This window comes from Bos mutus, chromosome 8 (assembly GCF_027580195.1).
Source record: "Bos mutus isolate GX-2022 chromosome 8, NWIPB_WYAK_1.1, whole genome shotgun sequence".
NCBI lineage: Eukaryota > Metazoa > Chordata > Mammalia > Artiodactyla > Bovidae > Bos > Bos mutus.
This window is the reverse complement of record NC_091624.1, coordinates 103,439,199-103,458,567: the sequence shown is the minus strand read 5'-3', so window position 1 is coordinate 103,458,567 and position 19,369 is coordinate 103,439,199. Positions and strand designations below refer to the sequence as shown.

Below are 19,369 nucleotides of genomic sequence, written 5' to 3'. Positions count from 1 at the left end.
GCAAAGCGTACATTATAGATACATTTTCCATACAGTGCAATTTTTATTGTCTAAGACATGAGTAATAGTGCACTTAAATCCAACAGTCACATTCAAATATATCAAGAGTAAACTTCAAGTACCTGGTTATTGAAGAAATACATACTGTTATTATTTTTTTAAATAATTTGTGCAAGTACAAGATTTTCAGTGTAGATGGTAATATATCTATAAGGATTCTAAACAAGAGAACGCGAGGAGTATTTGTATAGAATAAACCACCTCTCTAAAAATATGTGCATTTGGAAAATTGAAGCAAATGTCTTGGGCTGACAGGCAGGCAGTGTTACACAACTTTTTATCAGAAATCACACATATAATATGTATACTCACAGACGGTTAAAGAGAACTGCTCTAGAAGACAGTGAGCTCTCATCAGGAACCATTTTCCAGGACAATGTAGTGTCCACACTGAGTCCTGTTATCTTTCATTAATTAAACACCAATGACAGTTCTGCACTGTGGTTCAATTATAGGACATTAGTTTTTGTTTTGTTTTGTTTTTTTGAGGGGATTTAGATAACAAGTTCAGACTTTCTAAAACCTAGCATAGAGTTTCAGAAGGTCTCTTTTGGGCTTCTAGTTGAAAGGAAGAAAATGCTGTGGATGGCAGACTGTAAGGACTAGTGAAAAAAGAAGTTGTTTTTATTTAAGAAACCAAAAATTAGAAAATAACCATTTCCTACTACCTGAGACGAAATATGAGTGTAGCAACCAGTCTTTTACAGTTTTTTGTTGAGATGGTGAATTACACAAAAATACTACTTATAATAACTTAGTGTACATGCTCGGGGGGTGGGGGTGGGTGGGTGGAGTCTGTGTCATGTTTAAGAATAAGAAATGATTCATCTATGTTGTCCTGAGGTATAGGATAACCTGGATCAGATGGACTGAATGACTTCATTCTCTGGAAAATTTCAAAGCTTCCAGAACAGAGGATTAACGATTCCAAATATTGCCCATTTTTTTTGGTCCAGGAAATACCTCTGTGATTAAGGGTGCTCATAATAGACTTGTATCATTTTAATTCATAAAACCTGGATATGGGTAGACACCAAAACTGTGTCTCAGGTGAAGGTCTGACAGTCAGTGAACCTGATGCCCTAGCTAGGACTGACCCTTAAAGCAGCTACCCTTGAAACCCAACAACTACAAGAGTCACATCTTTAAGCGGTTTTCTTTGTAATGCAGCACAAGGTCCCTCTTGTTTTTCGGCTTCAAGTGACAATTACTGGTCAGATCTTTTCCATGATACTAATTTTTTTTTAACTTAAGAAGGACTGAATCAAAGACTAAAATCTCACTTTTATCCTTTAAAATGAAAAGCAGTGACTTATCTATCACCTCTACAAAATCATGCTGTGGAGTTCAAAGAAAAGTTTTAAAATAAGATACATACAAAAGTAAGTATGTATCTTAAATGATTATTGTCTTCCAAAGTTTTCCCCAGAATCACTTTAAAATCTTGCTTCAAAGACCTAATTTTTCTTAGGTTTAAAACAAGCTATAAAATTATCTTATTTCTATTGGGTTTTATAATTTCTGCTTATTTTCTTCCCATTTAATAAAATCAAAACAAAAAATTTGAAACAATTACTGACAAGTCTTAAACCACCCAAAAAGTTTCAGCATTTTGATATAACCAAATTGTTTCTTCTGATTAAAAAAAAATTATTAATTTAAATCTAAAGATCACTGTATTGCAGCAGTCCTTTGTATTAAAATATTCTTTGTGGGGGACTTACTTTTTTTTCACTCCAAAAATGGAAACCAGCCTTCACAACGAATAAATACAGAAGATGCACAATGTACATGAACATGATTATACCTCACTTAAAGCTTGTATGGGGCAATCTGCATCCTCACTAATTGAGCCACTATTCTCTTCATTATGAAAGTTTTTAAAGCCGCCTTTATCAAAGACAGTTCTCCAAACTTAACCTTAAGTATCTTATTAATACATCCACTGTAATTATTCTTTTCATCCAAGGGATGAGTAATTTAATAGTATTACTAAAAACCCTCTTCAAAATTATATTGATAAAACACTTGTCTTTGTTAGAATTCTCAAGTTTGGGAAAACCTTAGTATTTACATTATTAGATGACCCCTTTGAAAGTGCATTGATACAAAAGTTTGTTTTTATCGCCCTGTAAACAGAACTATAGTTTGGACAATCCCTAATTATAAATTAACACTAAAACACAAACTTGTCCAAACTGCTTATGATTGCTATCTCAGTAAGAGAAAGAAAAAGAAATGGAAACACTATGTTATCATCATACTCTGGCTCACATGTGAAATGTTCATCAGGAAGACAGGTATAAGATGATGGCATACAGGTTCTCCATGACTAAGCCTAAAAAAAAAGCCCTCTAATGTTTCCACCCACAGAAACCTTATGGCCAATGGCCAACCAACATTACTACTGAGAGTCACTTCTTTAAAAAAAAAAAAAAAAATCACTAAAAATTCTCTAGTTTTCCTTATGGGTCAGTTAACTGAGAAGAAAAAGGCTCCTTCAATTTTGAGGATCCATTAAAAAAGCTAGAGTGTTTCCTTTTTTAAAAAATTAACTGAGACATTTCACACAGCACACAAATACCTATAGCAAGAAAGTACATCTTTGCTCCTTCCCTCATTAGCCTTTCTTTAGGTGAGGACTTGAATGCCCCAAGATTCTTAACTATGATCAAGAAAACAGGCCAGGAGTAAAACTGAGCTTAGAGGAGAAAGACAAATTTACCAAAAGGAAAGCTCCGACTGTAGATTAGTTGTCTAGCCTTTTGCTCCTAGTCTGAGGAAACGGGGAAAAAGATGTCTTGGCAACTCTTTTGGAGATAGAAAGTGTTCACCGCTTTCTGCAGCTTCTGAATGTGGCCATGGATTTTGTTAGAGTTGATTTTGAAGAACTAAAATTTTAACTTGATACATAACTCTGAAGCTGGGTTCAGTTTTGGTGTGTTTTACAATGAAATGGTTATATATAGATGGGATTGAAATGATATTAAAGATTACCCTTCAACAGTCCTTTTAAGGGAAAACTACAATTGAAAGTATTTGTTAAAACGAGCAGCGCCACAAAGTAGAATGTACACGGAAAGCACCTAATCACGAACTGTTGGAGTTGCAGGCAAAAACCAGCCTATAGCATAAAGTCATCACTGTTTCTATAACACTAAAAACATTTCAAAGTGGCTTCTGAAGTTTAAAACATACCTGAGTCATGTTCATAAACTTCCACTTAAATTATATTTGCCTAATGGACAAACCAGCAGAGTCAAGATAAATTTTCAAAAGGCTCAAGGGAGTAAGAAAATCTTAACCTTAGTATTAGTAAACTTAGAATATTTACAAACAAAACAATCAAGCACACACTTCTGTACATAAACCAGTGCAGTAAGAACTTCAGACAAGGGCAGTGCATCTCTGGTTTAAGGTAACCGTATTTGTAGCTTAATTATAACAAATTAACATCTATTCTAAATGATGGTTTAATGTTACATCCAGCATTTGACACATTTAAAATGTATGACCAAAACCCTGAAGAACCAATTCGACACTACTGACACCTTATCAGTAACAAACTTCTCCTTTATTTCTAAATTGCACATACTTTTAGTGTCTATGGTTAAAATAAATTTACTACTTCTTAATGTAAATACCAGAGAACTTTAGCTGTTGCCATTGTAAAAATAATTTACCTTGAATAAATATTCAGCTTTTGCTTTCTTGACAAACCAGAATGAGGACACGAATTCAGCTCTTGTCAGTCCAAAACTGTTTTAAAAGAAGAAGGGCGATTTTATGTGGCAAAGATATTGGAAATAGCATGTTAAACACAAGTCTCGGTTTACCAGCAATTTCAGGTTTGAAAAATATTTCTATATTTGGAGTGCTTAAAAAGTCTGGTCCTTTTTTAAACTAACAAATATTCTCTAAAGAGATTAGTCATATCCTTGACTGGTCTGGAGCACTGTTTGCAAAGTAGAGGCAGAGAAAAGCTTACAATGAAATGGTGTATAACACAAATGGCATTAAATAGGTCACCTGTTTCACATAGAATGACTAGCACCTCCTTCCTGCTCCCAAAGTGAAGAGCCCCACCAGGCCACGTGGAACATGAGTAATTAGAGTAAGTTTCATTCATAAAGTATTGAGGAGCCCATTACATTAGAAGGTTCTCACTTCTAAAGCCTTACGTTCAAGGCTGAACATGTGATGGTGAACTGAGGGCACAGAAGACAGAGGTGGGCTACCAGTCTGCACGGTCCTGCGAGGGCTGCAGTGGGTAGGATTCAGGGGCTCTCCTGCACCCCATCCTCAGTCTCCAGTTCTGCCAACTGCCTCCTAAGGAGATTTACTTTCGCTTGCAATTCCTTGTTATATTCTATGATGTTAACCATTTCTTCATATGCTTCATCCAAATACTTGGAGGATCTGTTCCAGCGTAAAAAAATACCTATTGAATCCACGAAAGAACAGAAGGGAAAAAGATGCACACCATGGATTAGCATTATACTTGTTGAGGTTAATACATAATCCCATGTATTATAACCCTTTGCTTTTTTCACAGTTCACATCTGTGTTTTATTATACTCTAAAATGCACAGCAATCTGAGGTACTGAAAGAGTACAGCTGAAGAGTGCACAAGAAGTCACCATGTACATGCTTGGTATTCAAAAACCCCTGTAACATTATGAAACAGAACAAAATGCAGTTCTGGTTATATTCAGGAATACAAACTAATCATTTACAATGCCATAAACTTCACACTTCCACAATACAAATACTCTTTTTTTAAACAATTACAGAACTTTATCTGAACCTGTACGACCTCCTATAGGTGTGAAATCACTTCCAGTGGGAAAGTGGCAGTTAGAGCAAAAGCAGAGCCACACAAATTGTTGAAAAAGGCGGAACTTCAGCACTCTCTCCCCGCCTCTGTTTCTAACAGACCGTCTTCCAATTCTGTAGGCAACTGCTTTTTTCCCCAGATAACATTAATTATCCTTTTATTATGGATAAAAGACATTTTCTCCTGTACATACATATATGTTATTGATATCAGCTCAAAGTGATGGCTTAACAATATTCAAGTCAGGAGGTACAAATGCTTCCAGAATGCAGCATGCATGTACCAATAGCAACTTACCAGTAGCTGGTAAGTTCACAAAGATTTTATGAGTTATTAGAACACTTTCCATAAACCAAACTGCCATGCACCCTAGAGACTCCTTCTGTATGCATCCGAATACTACTTACATTCTTATCAGAGAAGGAAGATAGAAACACAGACTAAAGACCGACCTTGTTGATTTTTCTATTGCATGTATTTTTAAAATCCTGCTCTTCGATACAGGAATTACTTACTTTTAACGGTTAACTTCGGTGCAGATATAAACAGCAGAGAGACATTTTAAGGCCTCAGTGGGGTTTTTCTACAATCTATATACTTACCATGAGAATATTTTTATCCAACTTAGAATTTCATCCAGTTCTAAGCTGAGGAGGCACTAAACATACAGGGAAACCTTGTCCTTAATGGAGCAGCAGGAGCACATCCATATAAAAAAATCTTCTTTTATCACTTAATCCCTGAACTTTCAGTGATTTGTAAAAACCAGTTAAATTGTCCTTCAGGAGCCATCTGGCTCTCCAGTTTGCCTTTCCTCCCAAATAACTAGTTTCTCACTTCTGTTATTAAACATGACAGTGGCTATTAGGTAAACGGTCTCAGAATTCCTGAACAAGAAGTACAGCTGTTATCTCTCATTTAAGCGGTCACTTCTCCTGCGCCTGTGCCTGACTGCACAAGTAAGGAGAAACACTGCGCTGAGGCTCAGAGCCCCAGGAGACTCTAAGGGTGAGGCCACTTTCCCACAGTGCTGAACATGGGACCCCTCGACCGATAAGATTAGAAGCCTAAGCTGAGCGGGAGGAGGCAGCTAATGACAGCTATCCCATGCAGAACAAGCCATGAGAGCTGACAGCCAGAGGAGTGACAGAAATAGGCTCCGTGTCAAACCCAGAAAGGAAAGCAACCTGAGACCCCCTCACACATAGACTTGCCCTTGAGAGTCTCACACAGGAGACCACAGTAAAATAACGGATGTGGAAGGTACTTGAGTTTACCAAACAGCTGCCATTCCTGTGTGTATGCCCTTGTTGTTTTACATAAAGATGACTACAAATGTACTTACCCCCTTCAAATTGATTAAAAAGAAATTAAATGGTATGTTATACCCTTTGTGTAATGAATAGATAATATATTTTAGATAGGTTTTTGGTAATTTTTTAAAAAACAAGCTTTAGTATTTAAGGTATGTGAAGAACTGACTCATTGGAAAAGACCCTGATGCTGGGAAAGATTGAAGGCAGGAGGAGAAGGGGCAACAGAGTTGGATGAGATGGTTGGGTGGCATCACCGACTCGATGGACATGAGTTTGAGCAAGCGCCAGGAGCTGGTGATGGACAGGGAAGCCTGGCGTGCTGCAGTCCATGGGGTTGCAATGAGTCAGACACTACTGAGCGACTGAACTGACTGCATTCTCTACTTCAGGAGATAAGCTTCGGAATCTGAAAGCAATGCAGGTAAAAACTCTTCTTCAGATATGAAAATCAAGTCTGGATTATTCCACTTAAACAAGACATCTGCATTACTGCCTTGATGGATGACATTACGTACATTTTATGGAATCTTACTAAAATGGACTAGCTCATTAACCCTTCAACAGCATTTAACAGAACTATCTGTCCTAAAGACTAGCTGATAAAGGGAACAGAAACCATCTCCTAAGAGCTTACAATTTATTCCTGTCCCAACTACCTATCACTTTCTTACACAAAAAGTAATGTACTTTCCCTCACCCCCATTAGGATGACCTGTCAAAGATGGGGGAAAAACAGGAAATAAGTATTGAGGAAGATGTGAAGAAACTGTAACCCTTGTCCACTGCTGATGGGGTTGTAAAATGGTACAAGTGTTACAGAAAACAGTATGGCTGTTCTTCAAAACACTGAACATAGAATTACTGTATGATCCAGCAATTCCAGCATCAAAAGCAGGGTCCTACCTATGAATGAATAAGCAAAATGTATACACAAATGAAAAATCACTCAGCCTTAAAAAGGAAATCCCGTCACACGCTACTACATGGAAAGCCTTGAGCACAATAATTGCGTTCAGTGAAATGACGCAGTCACAAAAGGACAAATGCTGTATGGTTCCACTTAGGTGAGGCAGCAGGAGTAAGCAGAGCGGTGGCTGCCTGGGGCTGGACAGGAGCTCTGAGAAGCTGCTGTTCAATGGGTGCAGAGTCGTCAAGTTACACGAAGAAAAGCTCTGGAGACTGTTTCACAACAACGTGATATACTTGACCATCTCTGTGTACAATTAAGTATCACGTTGGTGAATTTTGTGTTTTTATCACAATAAAAAGAAGTAATGTACCTTCTTATCTTGAGATAATATCTGATATAAACAGCAGTATACACGTACTGTTGTACCCACAGGCAGTCAAGAGAACATCCTGGACTATCCTGGACTATCAATAAAGGGTTTGCAAAGGATGCATGACTTACCCTCCCACAGCTGAAGACTCTGTGGAGCAACAGACGGCCAGATGACAAGGTTGTTGGCTTCAAAGAGAGGGTTGGTGAACTTACTCAGTTCACTGGGCCGGTTGACCCAGGACCACAGGGACATCGTTTTCTGCTGCAGCTTCAACTTACATCTGATCAAGAAAGAAAACTGCCATTAAACCAATTAATTTATGGCAACCACTATTAAATGCTGCTTCTAATAGGACCATTTCTTTTCTCTGTACATTGGAAGGCAGAACAAAATGCTGTCAAATTGAAATATCTGTCAGCATTTTTCACTGTCAACAATTACCTAAATTGAAGAAACAGAAAATCTCAACAGACCTATAACAAGTAAATAAATCTGACTCCATATTGGATCTGTTTCTTTTACTTTAATTTTTGTATTCTATTCCTTTTGCTACAAGTTAATCACTAAAAGGATGTTGCTTATAGCTTGAGGTATACATAATGGTCCATCTCTGGGAACTCTGCCTCCATGTTTGAATGCTAAGCTAAAATATATTTGTTTTGCTCACAGGAAACATCCTTACCAGGCCCACCAATGAATGGCTGCAGAAAAGAAGTGAACACATCCCCTCCCAAATCTGGCTGGAACCAGGAAACATTTCAAACAAGTTCCTTTTTTTAACTTTACCTCCTTAGCTCCTCCCCTTCTTTGTTTTATAAAAAAAGTACCTAGCCATCCAATGGAGAAGGCAATGGCAATGGCACCCCACTCCAGTTCTCTTGCCTGGGAAATCCCATGGACAGAGGAGCCTAGTGGGCTACAGTTCATGGAGTCACTAAGAGTTGGACACAACTGAGCAACTTCACTTTCACTTTTCACTTTCATGCACTGGAGAAGGAAATGGCAACCCACTCCAGTGCTCTTGCCTGGAAAATCCCATGGACAGAGGAGCCTGGTGGGCTACAGTCCATGGGGTCACTGAGGGTCGGACACGACTGAGCGACTTTACTTTCACTTTTCACTTTCATGCATTGGAGAAGGAAATGGCAACCCACTCCAGTGTTCTTGCCTGGAGAATCCCAGGGACAGGGGGAGCCTGGTGGGCTGCCATCTATGGGGTCACACAGAGTCGGACACGACTGAAGTGACTTAGCACTAGCATCCCAACCCAGGCAAGACACTTCTTTGGGACACTAATACACCATCTTCCTGCTCTGCTGGCTTTCCTAATAAAGTTGCTAGTCTTTGCCCTGACAACTTGTCTCAATTTATTGGCCTGTGGTGCAACAAGCAGTACAGTAAGACATTTCAACTGGAACAAGTTAATCCTATCTCAACTCCATTCTATCATCAAAGAAAACACTCAGAGCAAATACCCTTGGGATACAGAGCAGTATAAAATATAAACACACCAATTAATCAAACTGATCATGTGAATTATTGGCTATTGTGTATAGCCAAAACACAATGAGAAAAGTATGGTGACAGAATTTTCTAGAGCAAATAGTTCTAAGTTTTCCCCCACAAGAATCTATAAGAAAATCTAATGTTGAAATATTTGCCAATTCAGCTTTAAAGTAAAAAAAAAAAAAAAAAATGTATTGCTTGAATTTTAAATTGGTAAAGATTCAGTGATTCCATTCTTTTGTGAAGACTGTTAATTGTTTACATTTTTATTCAACTACCCGATGCCAGCTACCAGTCAAGAGACAAATCCTATCTCTCACCCAGAGGAAGCCCTTAGATTGTACCCAAATGAGAAGACGACCAGTTAAGCATCTTTTAATGATCATTCTGATATGAATCTTCTATCTAAACCTATACACCTGATGGCGTCTGGGTTGTGAAGCCAGACTTGCACTCTGGGCCTGAGGACAGTTTCTTGGTATGAGAGACACAATCGAGCACAGGAGCAGGAAGACCTGTACCACAGCCATACTTCTGGTGACCAAATGGCTGGGTGTCCCTGGACAATCATTAACTTCTCTGGATATCACCTTTTTACTCTATGAAACTGCATGGAAAGTAGAATTAGATTATATATTTAAGCTTCTTACAGGTGTCACATACTATGTTCTTATAAAAGGAAAGTAACATTTTAATGGTTCCTTAATTTACTCAAAGCTTTTTAATCAGTGTATGGACTCATTTTAATCTAACAGAACAAAATCTAGGCTATGCTCTCATCTAGCATGTGACAGGCTCAGAGTAAACATGCAGCACCTGGACTCATACAGAAGGACTCCCAGTTATACCAACAGTAACCACCACCATCTCTTAAATGTTGATAACGTGAACATAGAAGCAAATCCTTGTCTCTTTTAGGAAATAACCAAAACAACTGCAAATGGCCCCACGTGAGCAGTGGACCCACCTTTCACTTTCATTGTTGCCCAAGAAGGTTCCAAACTGTGAGGCGTAAGCATGCTCAAAGAGCATGATGAGGAAATTCTCATTAAATTCAAAAGAGCAAGGGAACTGACGGAGTATCTGCCACACACAGTCCAAGAAGAGAAGAAACACGGGTGACTCCCACTTCTGCTTGCTGTTGCAGTAGGCTGACTGTGCGCAGCGCTGCTGGAACGGGTGACCAGCCTAAGAGAGAAAGTGGACACGTGGCAGTCATATCCTAGTGAGACCACATTTCGGCATGTTAGTAACAATTTCACACAGTTGCAACAAAACGATTGCATAGAACATCATATAATTTGGGTGACTGATCTTTAATGATTTCTTAGTTTAAGACAATCTTCAACTAAGGGAAAAGACAAGATTTCCAAATATCGGGCTGACCAAAAAGTTTGGAAAAACTCTAACTCTGTGGCCATCCCAGAACTTAACAAGGCTACATAGTTAGCCATAAGATCTGTGGTTGTTCTTGGAATATCAAATAGAATAATGGACCTCAGTAATAATAAACATAATATAAATCTTACTAGGTTGGTGAAATCTGGAGCAAAGTCAAAGAACGTTAAGTTCTGCAGGTATAAAACAAAGGTCAGCTCTCCCCTTCTATCCAGCCAGAGTGCTGTAGCCTGGAGTAAGCTCCATAAACCTCACCACTACATGGAGATAAATACGGGGTTCTCATAGACAGATTTCATTAGGTCACTCCTGATATTAATAAGTCTTCAGAAAGCTAAGATCATGGCATCTGGTCCCATCACTTCATGGCAAATAGATGGGGAAACAGTGGAAACCATGACAGACTTTATTTTGGGGGGCTCCAAAATTACTGCAGATGGTGACTGCAGCCATGAAATTAAAAGATGCTTGCTCCTTGGAAGGAAAGTTATGACCAACCTAGACAGCATGACAAAAAGCAGAGACATTACTCTGCCAACAAAGGTCCATCTAGTCAAAGCTACGGTTTTCTCAGTAGTCATGTACGTCGAAGAACTGATGCTTTTGAACTGTGGTGTTGGAGAAGACTCTTGAGAGTCCCTTGGACTGCAAGGAGATCGAACCAGTCCATCTTAAAGGAAATCAGTCCTGAATATTCATTGGAAAGACTGATGCTGAAGCTGAAACTCCAGTAATTTGGCCACCTGATGTGAGGAACTGACTCATTTGAAAAGACCCTGATGCTGGGAAAGACTGAAGGCAGGAGAAGGGGCCAACAGAGGATGAGATGGTTGGATGGCATCACGGACTCAATGGACATGAGTCTGAATAAACTCTGGCAGTTGGCGATGGATAGGGAGGGCTGGAGTGCTGCAGTCCATGGGGTCACAAACAGTCAGACACGACTAAGCGACTGAACTGAACTGAACATATGAAAACAAGTTCCTGTCATGAAGACATCTGTAGGAATACTTTTATATTAGAGACAAAGCTCTCCTTAGTTTTCCTCTCCTCAACAAAAGAACTGAAGAGTCTGCCATCTACTGACCAAAGGAAACTGTCAAATCATTTGGCTCTCTGGCCTACCCAGAACCTGAGTATTGATGTTATCCCCACAATAACATCCTTCTAGGTATTTCACAGACTTGTTTTATCTTTGGCTCTTTAATGGCAGCCCACTCCAGTATTCTTTCCTGGGAAATCCCGTAGACAGAGAAGCCTGGCAAGTGGGCTACAGTCCATGGCATCACAAAGAACTGGACACGGATGAGCACATACACAAATCATATGCATTTGTCTGCTACGCTCACAAGGAATGTAGCTGTGTAAGATCACCAAATACTTAGGATGGTCTGACTTAAAGGACCGCTGTCAGGGTGGGTAGATGTGGTAAACATAACAGCGTTAACACATAATAAATATGAACTGTAGCTGGAAGGGCGAGAAGAAAGAGATAATTCTACTTTCAAGTTATGTCTAAACATTTGCTTTCAATCACAATTATATACTAAGTGACACAGTGCACAAACATTTGAATTAATCTCTAGCTTGGAGGATTTCCATCTATTTTACGAGACCTTTATTTTAGCTGCCCTTCAGCATTTCATAGGCCAGCACTGTGCTGTGTCCAAGGAGTAAAAGCTGAACTTGGCAAGGTTCTCTGAACTCAAAGATGTCACTATATTTGGGTCTAGCTCGGGAAACAGTGTGACAACAATGGATCAGTTTTATCTGTGGAGGAAGTTCAGGTCCCGAAGGCTTCATGAAAGCGACACTGAGCTGGATCTTACAGGATGAGAAGGACTTCACCCTGGCTGGGGAAGAAGTCAGGATGGAGCCAGGTGAGAAGACAGAAAGCGCTGAAGTATGCACTCCCTACTTACAAGTCCCCACTCCTCCTCACACGCTTGTTTGTGTCTTTTACCTCTAACAAGACTAGGCTCTGTGACACAAGACGGTGCTTTACACTCTTTGTGTTTCCCTGTAGGTAACAACAGACAGCTAACAAGCGTTCGTTAGGGGAATAAAGTGCCAAATGAACAATACGAGCAACGAGGGAGACAAAAAGGAGAGGCAGTGAAGATCACAGACATTTACTAAGAGGAAGATAGATGAACTGTCCCCCAGAAAAGTAAACATCTGAATCAATCAAAATTTCATATATCCATTCCTACAAACCAGGATCAAACATCAATTATGAGTAGTTCTTCTGTGGACAAAACAGCTTTTCTCACCTGCAGCCACTCTCTTTCTATTAAGGCCTCAAAGCCACGGATGGTCCTGCTTCTTGGTTCCAAGATGATCTGGGCCAGGGAGGTAACCTGGAGTGTGGAATCAGTTCCTTCTGTTCCATGGATCAGTATGGATGCTCCTTCCCTGTGAGGGAAATCCAGAGAACAAATGGGACACTCCCAACACTGTCAATTGACTGCTAATAATAAACATTTCTTGAGAGTAACAGTTGAAAGCCTTTTGCATTCTGCTCTGTCTGGTAGGTTCAGATCTATATAAGGTACATGAAGAGAGCTTCCCTTGGGGAAAATATGAAAGTATGGTAAGTCCCAAACTTCAATGGGCAAAAACTCTCTGAAACTTCTTTTCATTATTTTTCAGTTTAAGAAAATAGAAATTGTTAGATTCACAACTTAAGGATTTGTATAGAAAAAAATAGGTCCTTGAGTACTTAAAAAATCTGTCATGGATGACATGTGTATGTACAGTTCAGTTCAGTTCAGTCACTCAGTCGTGTCCAACTCTTTGCGACCCCATGAATCGCAGCACGCCAGGCCTCCCTGTCCATCACCAACTCCTGGCGTTCACTCACACTCACGTCCATTGAGTCAGTGATGCCATCCAGCCATCTCATCCTGTGTCGTCCCCTTCTCCTCCTGCCCCCAATCCCTCCCAGCATCAGAGTCTTTTCCAATGAGGCAACTCTTTGCATGAGGTGGCCAAAGTACTGGAGTTTCAGCTTTAGCATCATTCCTTCCAAAGAAATCCCAGGGCTGATCTCCTTCAGAATGGACTGGTTGGATCTCCTTGCAGTCCAAGGGACTCTCAAGAGTCTTCTCCAACACCACAACTCAAAAGCATCAATTCTTCTGCACTCAGCTTTCTTCACAGTCCAACTCTCACATCCATACATGACCAGTGGAAAAACCACAGCCTTGACTAGACGGACCTTTGTTGGTAAAGTAATGTCTCTGCTTTTCAATATGCTATCTAGGTTGGTCATAACTTTCCTTCTAAGGAGTAAGCATCTTTTAATTTCATGGCTGCAGTCACCATCTGCAGTGACTCTGAAGCCCCCAAAAATAAAGTCTGACACTGTTTCCACTGTTTCCCCATCTATTTGCCATGAAGTGATGGGATCAGATGCCATGATCTTAGTTTTCTGAATGTTGAGCTTTAAGCCAACTTTTTCACTCTCCACTTTCACTTTCATCAAGAGGCTTTTGAGTTCCTCTTCACTTTCTGCCTTAAGGGTGGTGTCATGTCATCTGCATATCTGAGGTTATTGATATTTCTCCCGGCAATCTTGATTCCATCTTGTGCTTCCTCCAGCCCAGTGTTTCTCATGATGTACTCTGCATATAAGTTAAATAAGCAGGGTGACAATATATAGCCTTGACGTACTCCTTTTCCTATTTGGAACCAGTCTGTTGTTCCATGTCCAGTTCTAACTGTTGCTTCCTGACCTGCATACAAATTTCTCAAGAGGCAGGTCAGGTGGTCTGGTATTCCCATCTCTTTCAGAATTTTCCACAGTTTATTATGATCCACACAGTCAAAGGCTTTGGCATAGTCAATAAAGCAGAAATAGATGTTTTTCTGGAGCTCTCTTGCTTTTTTGATGATCCATCGGATGTTGGCAATTTGATCTCTGGTTCCTCTGCCTTTTCTAAAACCAGCTTGAACATCAGGAAGTTCATGGCTCACATATTGCTGAAGCCTGGCTTGGAGAATTTTGAGCATTACTTGAATTCTAGTTGAGCTATTTCAAATCCTGAAAGATGATGCTGTGAAAGTGCTGCACTCAAAATGCCAGCAAATTTGGAAAACTCAGAAGTGGCCACAGGACTGGAAAAGCTCAGTTTTCATTCCAATCTCAAAGAAAGGCAATGCCAAAGAATGCTCAAACTACCGCACGATTGCACTGTGTATGTACATCAGCAATTAAATGCCAGACTTCTCACATACACTTCACAGATACTGAATGGCACTGACCATCTTATAAAATAATGTGAACATAAGATGGGCTTCCCTGGTGGTTCAGTGGTAAAGAGTCTGCCTGCCAAGGCAGGAGATGCAGGTTTGACCCTTGGGTCGGGAAGATCCCCTGGAGAAGGAAATGGCAACCCACCCCAGTATTCTTGCCTGGGAAACCCCACGAACAGAGGACTCTGGCGGGCTACAGTCCATGGGGTTGCAAAGGATTGGACATGACTTTAGCAACTAAACAACAATGAACGTAAGTTACAGAACAGACACAGATGGTAACCCGATACACAAGCACAGGTCTGGACAGGAGCAAGTCCAGTTGGCAGGAGCTCCCCACGCCAGAACCCTGATACTCACTCACCTGTCAAGACACTGTGCAGCCAGGCAGGCAGTTGTCAGAATCTCTTTGATGTGAGTGAGCCAGTTGGAGGCCTCCAATTTACTGAGCCATCGGTCCATGTTTTGTGTTTGGTCATTACAAGATTCCACGAGTTTGATTAAGCTCTCCTGAAGAATGTGATACCTTTAAGAAATAAGAAAAAGTAAATAAGAAGGAAAAACGATAAGAGAAGACAGAACAATGAAGGAAGAAACCAAATAAAAAACTCAGCCTCCAATATATCCAAGAGCAAGAGCAGCTCAAAATACTCTAAAAATATTTACCTAGCTTTGTAATAATTTACAGAGTTTAGGATTATAAAACTAATATTTAAAATTATCTGACTGGGGAGAGGGTCAGAGCCCTGCATTTTGTGAGCGGTCAGAGACAGCACCCCTGACGTCTGCACCCTACTCCCATGGGCTCACTCTGGACACCGATACTGTCAGCAGAGAACCCAAGGCCAGCTAAGATCACATTATTTCCTTAGTTCCAACTTCCACCCCTTCACCGTCCCAGAAGCAATTATAAACCATTAACTGCAAGCATAAATGAGATGATACAGGTGGAGGAAACAAGATGTGGAAGTTAAGTGGGTATGTGGGAAATTAACTAAGTGTTTTTGACTTAGGAAAATGCAGTTGGCCTGTAGCATCTCTTTTCAGTAACTTTGGTGACTGCTGATCTAAAGCAGAGGAGATCTCATGGTGATGAAATTTCAGGGCTAAGAGAGAAAAAAATGCTACTTGATTAAAATTCACTTGTGAGCATCTACCATGAGTTTTCTGCTTATCTTGCAGAACACAAGGGCAAGATACCTGGCCAATTTTTGACTCAAGCTAATATGAAGGTTCCTTTAAAAACTTGTGATCTCCAACAGCTAAGAGGTCATCCACTCTAATTAGCTTCAAATAAGAGTCCATTACTGTCTCCTGAATCTTTTACCTCTCAATGGACTTGTGAATGCGCCTCCACTGGGGATAATGAGCTTCTTGCTCAAAGCCGCCTCCCTTGGCTCTGGCCTGCTGAGCTACGTTTAGAGGTCGAGTGTCAATGATGTAGCCACGCTTTCCTGCCCTGAGGGTGGCATTTATCAGTTTCTCATCTTCTTTGCACCGTCTCCCATTTGTGCCGGTGAGTGGCTGACCACTTCGCATAATAACCTACAAGGACAACGGAGTCTAAAATTTAGTAGTAGCTGCTTTAAAGTTTCTGAAAACAGAAATGAATTAAGCTAGATTAAGAATGTCTCGAAAAACAATTGTGTGTCATTTCAGAGATGAATTTGATCCTGAAACAAAGAAATATTTCTATGTATTAACAACAGTTTAAAAATAGTAAAACAAAATTAAGACTTGGCATTCTTACATGATTTTTCTTTCCACTGTCTCAAAATACTTTCACATAATATAGTTCCTCTTAAAGATCAAATATTATAGTTCGTTTAGTCAGTGAATTAATCATCCAGTAGATCCAGGCCTGTAATTAAGACAATAATAATGGCCTAGACACCAGGAAACTTTTGCTTCAGCTACGTAAACTTAGAGTTGGCAGATTTTATCAAGAATTATAAAGAGAAAAGGAACCAGTGGTAAAATTAAAAAGGTTATACACTATTATTCCTGCTTTGGGAATCAATTTCAATGTCTTGAAAGCTACTTATCTATTCTTTATTCTCCAGTGGCTCTCTCTCAATATTCCAGGACTTAACCACTCATCTCCAAAGACTAAAAACTATATATGGGTTGGTCAGAAAGTTCCCTTGGGTTTTTCCATAAGATCTCACTTATTTGATACTTTTCTCAAGAAAGCAACATCTATTATACTGATCTCTTCCCTGGTGAATGGTCTGGAATTATTTTAACCTCATCCCATAATATATACTGTTATCTTAACTACTTTGAAATTTAACATAATCAAGGAAGGTCATCCAGAATGGCAAACTCTCTGACTGACTGCATTTACCATGTAACTGAACAATAACATATTTTGAGTTGTTAAAATCCTTTATGGTGAACCCTAGTGAAGAGAAATACTGCTCAGCAAGCAAGATAGGTGACCTAATTTAAAAAAATCTCTTTATCCTAAATAGCTACAATTCAGGGGAAAAAGGAAAATAGCTATAACTTATTCACTTATTTACTACTGGATGCAAAATGAGAAGCAGAGTTTACTGACTGAGAGAAAACATGAGGAGAAAAATAAATTTAGAAAATATTTAGGAAATGAATGCACAATGAGCACCCACCTATTCAATGCTTGACTCCTGTATTAAGTTGTGACTAATGATGTGTGTCACTCGTCTCCCTTTTGAAAATAAAAACGTCTGCTCAATTTGCCTTACACGGGGAATCTGGTGAGAATAATTAAAGTACCACAGGGCCTCTCCTGGTGGTCCAGTGGCCGGGACTCTGGGCATCCACGGCACAGGGTGCAGACTCAACCCCTGGTTGGGAGAATGGAGACCCCACGGGCCGCAAGGCATGGCCGGGGGTGTGGAAGAAACCTGTCATACCATTGTTCCAGTCAGAGAACTTTATTTTCTACCAAAGAGTGTCATTTTCAGTATCAGATAACATTAGTTCCCTTTGTCCTGAGTCCTGAAGATAAACCAGCCTGGGCTTTTCTAAGGCTAAGCAGCATTATGGAAAGAATTCAAAGTCATATCCTGATCACAGAAAACATTCTAGTCCTGATTCCTGAAAGTTTAAACAGAAGTAAAATTCCTGGCAGGAGAGACTAATCGCTTCAATGAACAGGTACACAGAAAAGGTGAACAGTTCTAAGAACCTCAAACCAAATCTTCCAGTTGACCACGGAGCGGTATTTACTGCTCACTTACCATTCCGTTCTTTTTATGATAATAGCTGAGGACTGGGAAGCGGCCTCCATGGCGAAATGTGGCTACCTTCCGCAGTGCATCGTCGTCGATGGCTTTGGGCACTATGACAGCTGGCGGGTAAGAGGGGCACACAGAAAACTCCTTATTGACATAGCTTAGCCTCCATTCGCTGATCTGAAAGACACAAATACTTCAAAGCTAAGCAGGTACCTCAATCTCACAAAATAATCTAAAAACTTCTATTAAAGGAGCTTAGAGATTCATTTTCATACAGTGAAGACACCATCTCACAGGAGTTTAACAGGAGGACACCTACTTCCTTAAACACTTTCAGAAAACACGAGCTCCATTCTTCAGAGCCAGCTTCTTACAGTGCTAAGTATCACTAGCTCCTAAAAAGTTCTTCCTCATATTGGGCAACATTTATTGATCTGTAATTTCTTCTATTTTTTTTTAATCATGATTGCAGTACAAGTTCCCTATTTCACAAGGCAGCCAATGGAATACATGAAAGATAGCTGATTCTCCTTTAGTTTTCTACTATCCAAATGAAATATATTAATTATATTCACGAACATCATCTCATTCATTCTTGTCTGGGTACCAATGGTACCCTTAAAGTATAGCAACAGGAACTGCAGCAACTATAGCAACAACTCCAGATAATGCTTAACCAGAACAGAACAGTGCTACTATCTACATCAAATCCCTTGCTCACTTCTGCTGTTTAACAAAGTAGAAGAAATGAGAAAAGACTGTTAACATCGTTCTTCAAGCAATAATAGCTTAATACTAAGAAAGATTATACTTATGAGTCAGTGAAATAATTTCAAACTCAGCAAGCTAAGGATCAAAAGCACACAATATAAAACTATCAAATGACAACTTATTTCTAACATGAAAAATGAAAACCACTTAAAGACTGTAAAAAGCTTTTGTGCACGAAAGTTTTGATATCTTCCTGTAAATCAGAGTTGGCCTAACATACTGGCCATGGGTTGTTGATGAGCCAAAGCATGTTTAATATACTATGCTCGTGGTCCTGCTCAGTTGTGTCTGACTCTCTGCAACCCTATGAACTGCTGCCCGCCAAGCTCCTCTGTCCATGGAAGAGAGGAACCTGTCAAGAGTGGGTACTTCCTACTCCAGGGGATCTTTCCAACCCTGGGATTGAACTTGAGTCTTCTATGTCTCCTGCATTGCAGGTGGATTCTTTACCGCTGAGCCAGTGAGGAAGCCCCTTGATATACTATAAATGTATCTGAAAAAACCTTTTAGAAGATGCAGTATCATTTTTAATTAAATGTTTTCTCTGTTCAAACTTAGGCACATTATTAATTTAAAAGATACTTTATAAAAGAGTCAATTATTTTTCATAAAAAAGAAGTATCCCTAGTTCCTGGAAAGTTCTTCCTCATATTGAGGAAAATTTATTGCTCAGTAACTTCCTGTATTTTATTTTTTAACCATGATTTCAGTACAAGTTC

General features: G+C 39.7%; 1 protein-coding gene across 1 annotated transcript in view; it reads right to left on the bottom strand.

The window, feature by feature from the left end:
* Positions 1-372: 372 nt before the first annotated feature.
* Positions 373-19,369, bottom strand: part of MTMR9 (myotubularin related protein 9) — a 70,670-nt gene continuing 51,673 nt past the window's right edge. The window contains exons 4-10 of the mRNA XM_005886681.3: positions 17,883-18,056; positions 15,986-16,203; positions 15,023-15,184; positions 12,675-12,816; positions 9,971-10,191; positions 7,626-7,777; positions 373-4,501 (exon numbers count right to left, since the gene is read on the bottom strand). Of these exons, the coding sequence (XP_005886743.1) occupies positions 4,338-4,501; positions 7,626-7,777; positions 9,971-10,191; positions 12,675-12,816; positions 15,023-15,184; positions 15,986-16,203; positions 17,883-18,056 (1,233 nt within the window). The 3' untranslated portion in view covers positions 373-4,337. The remainder of the gene's footprint in view (positions 4,502-7,625; positions 7,778-9,970; positions 10,192-12,674; positions 12,817-15,022; positions 15,185-15,985; positions 16,204-17,882; positions 18,057-19,369) is intronic.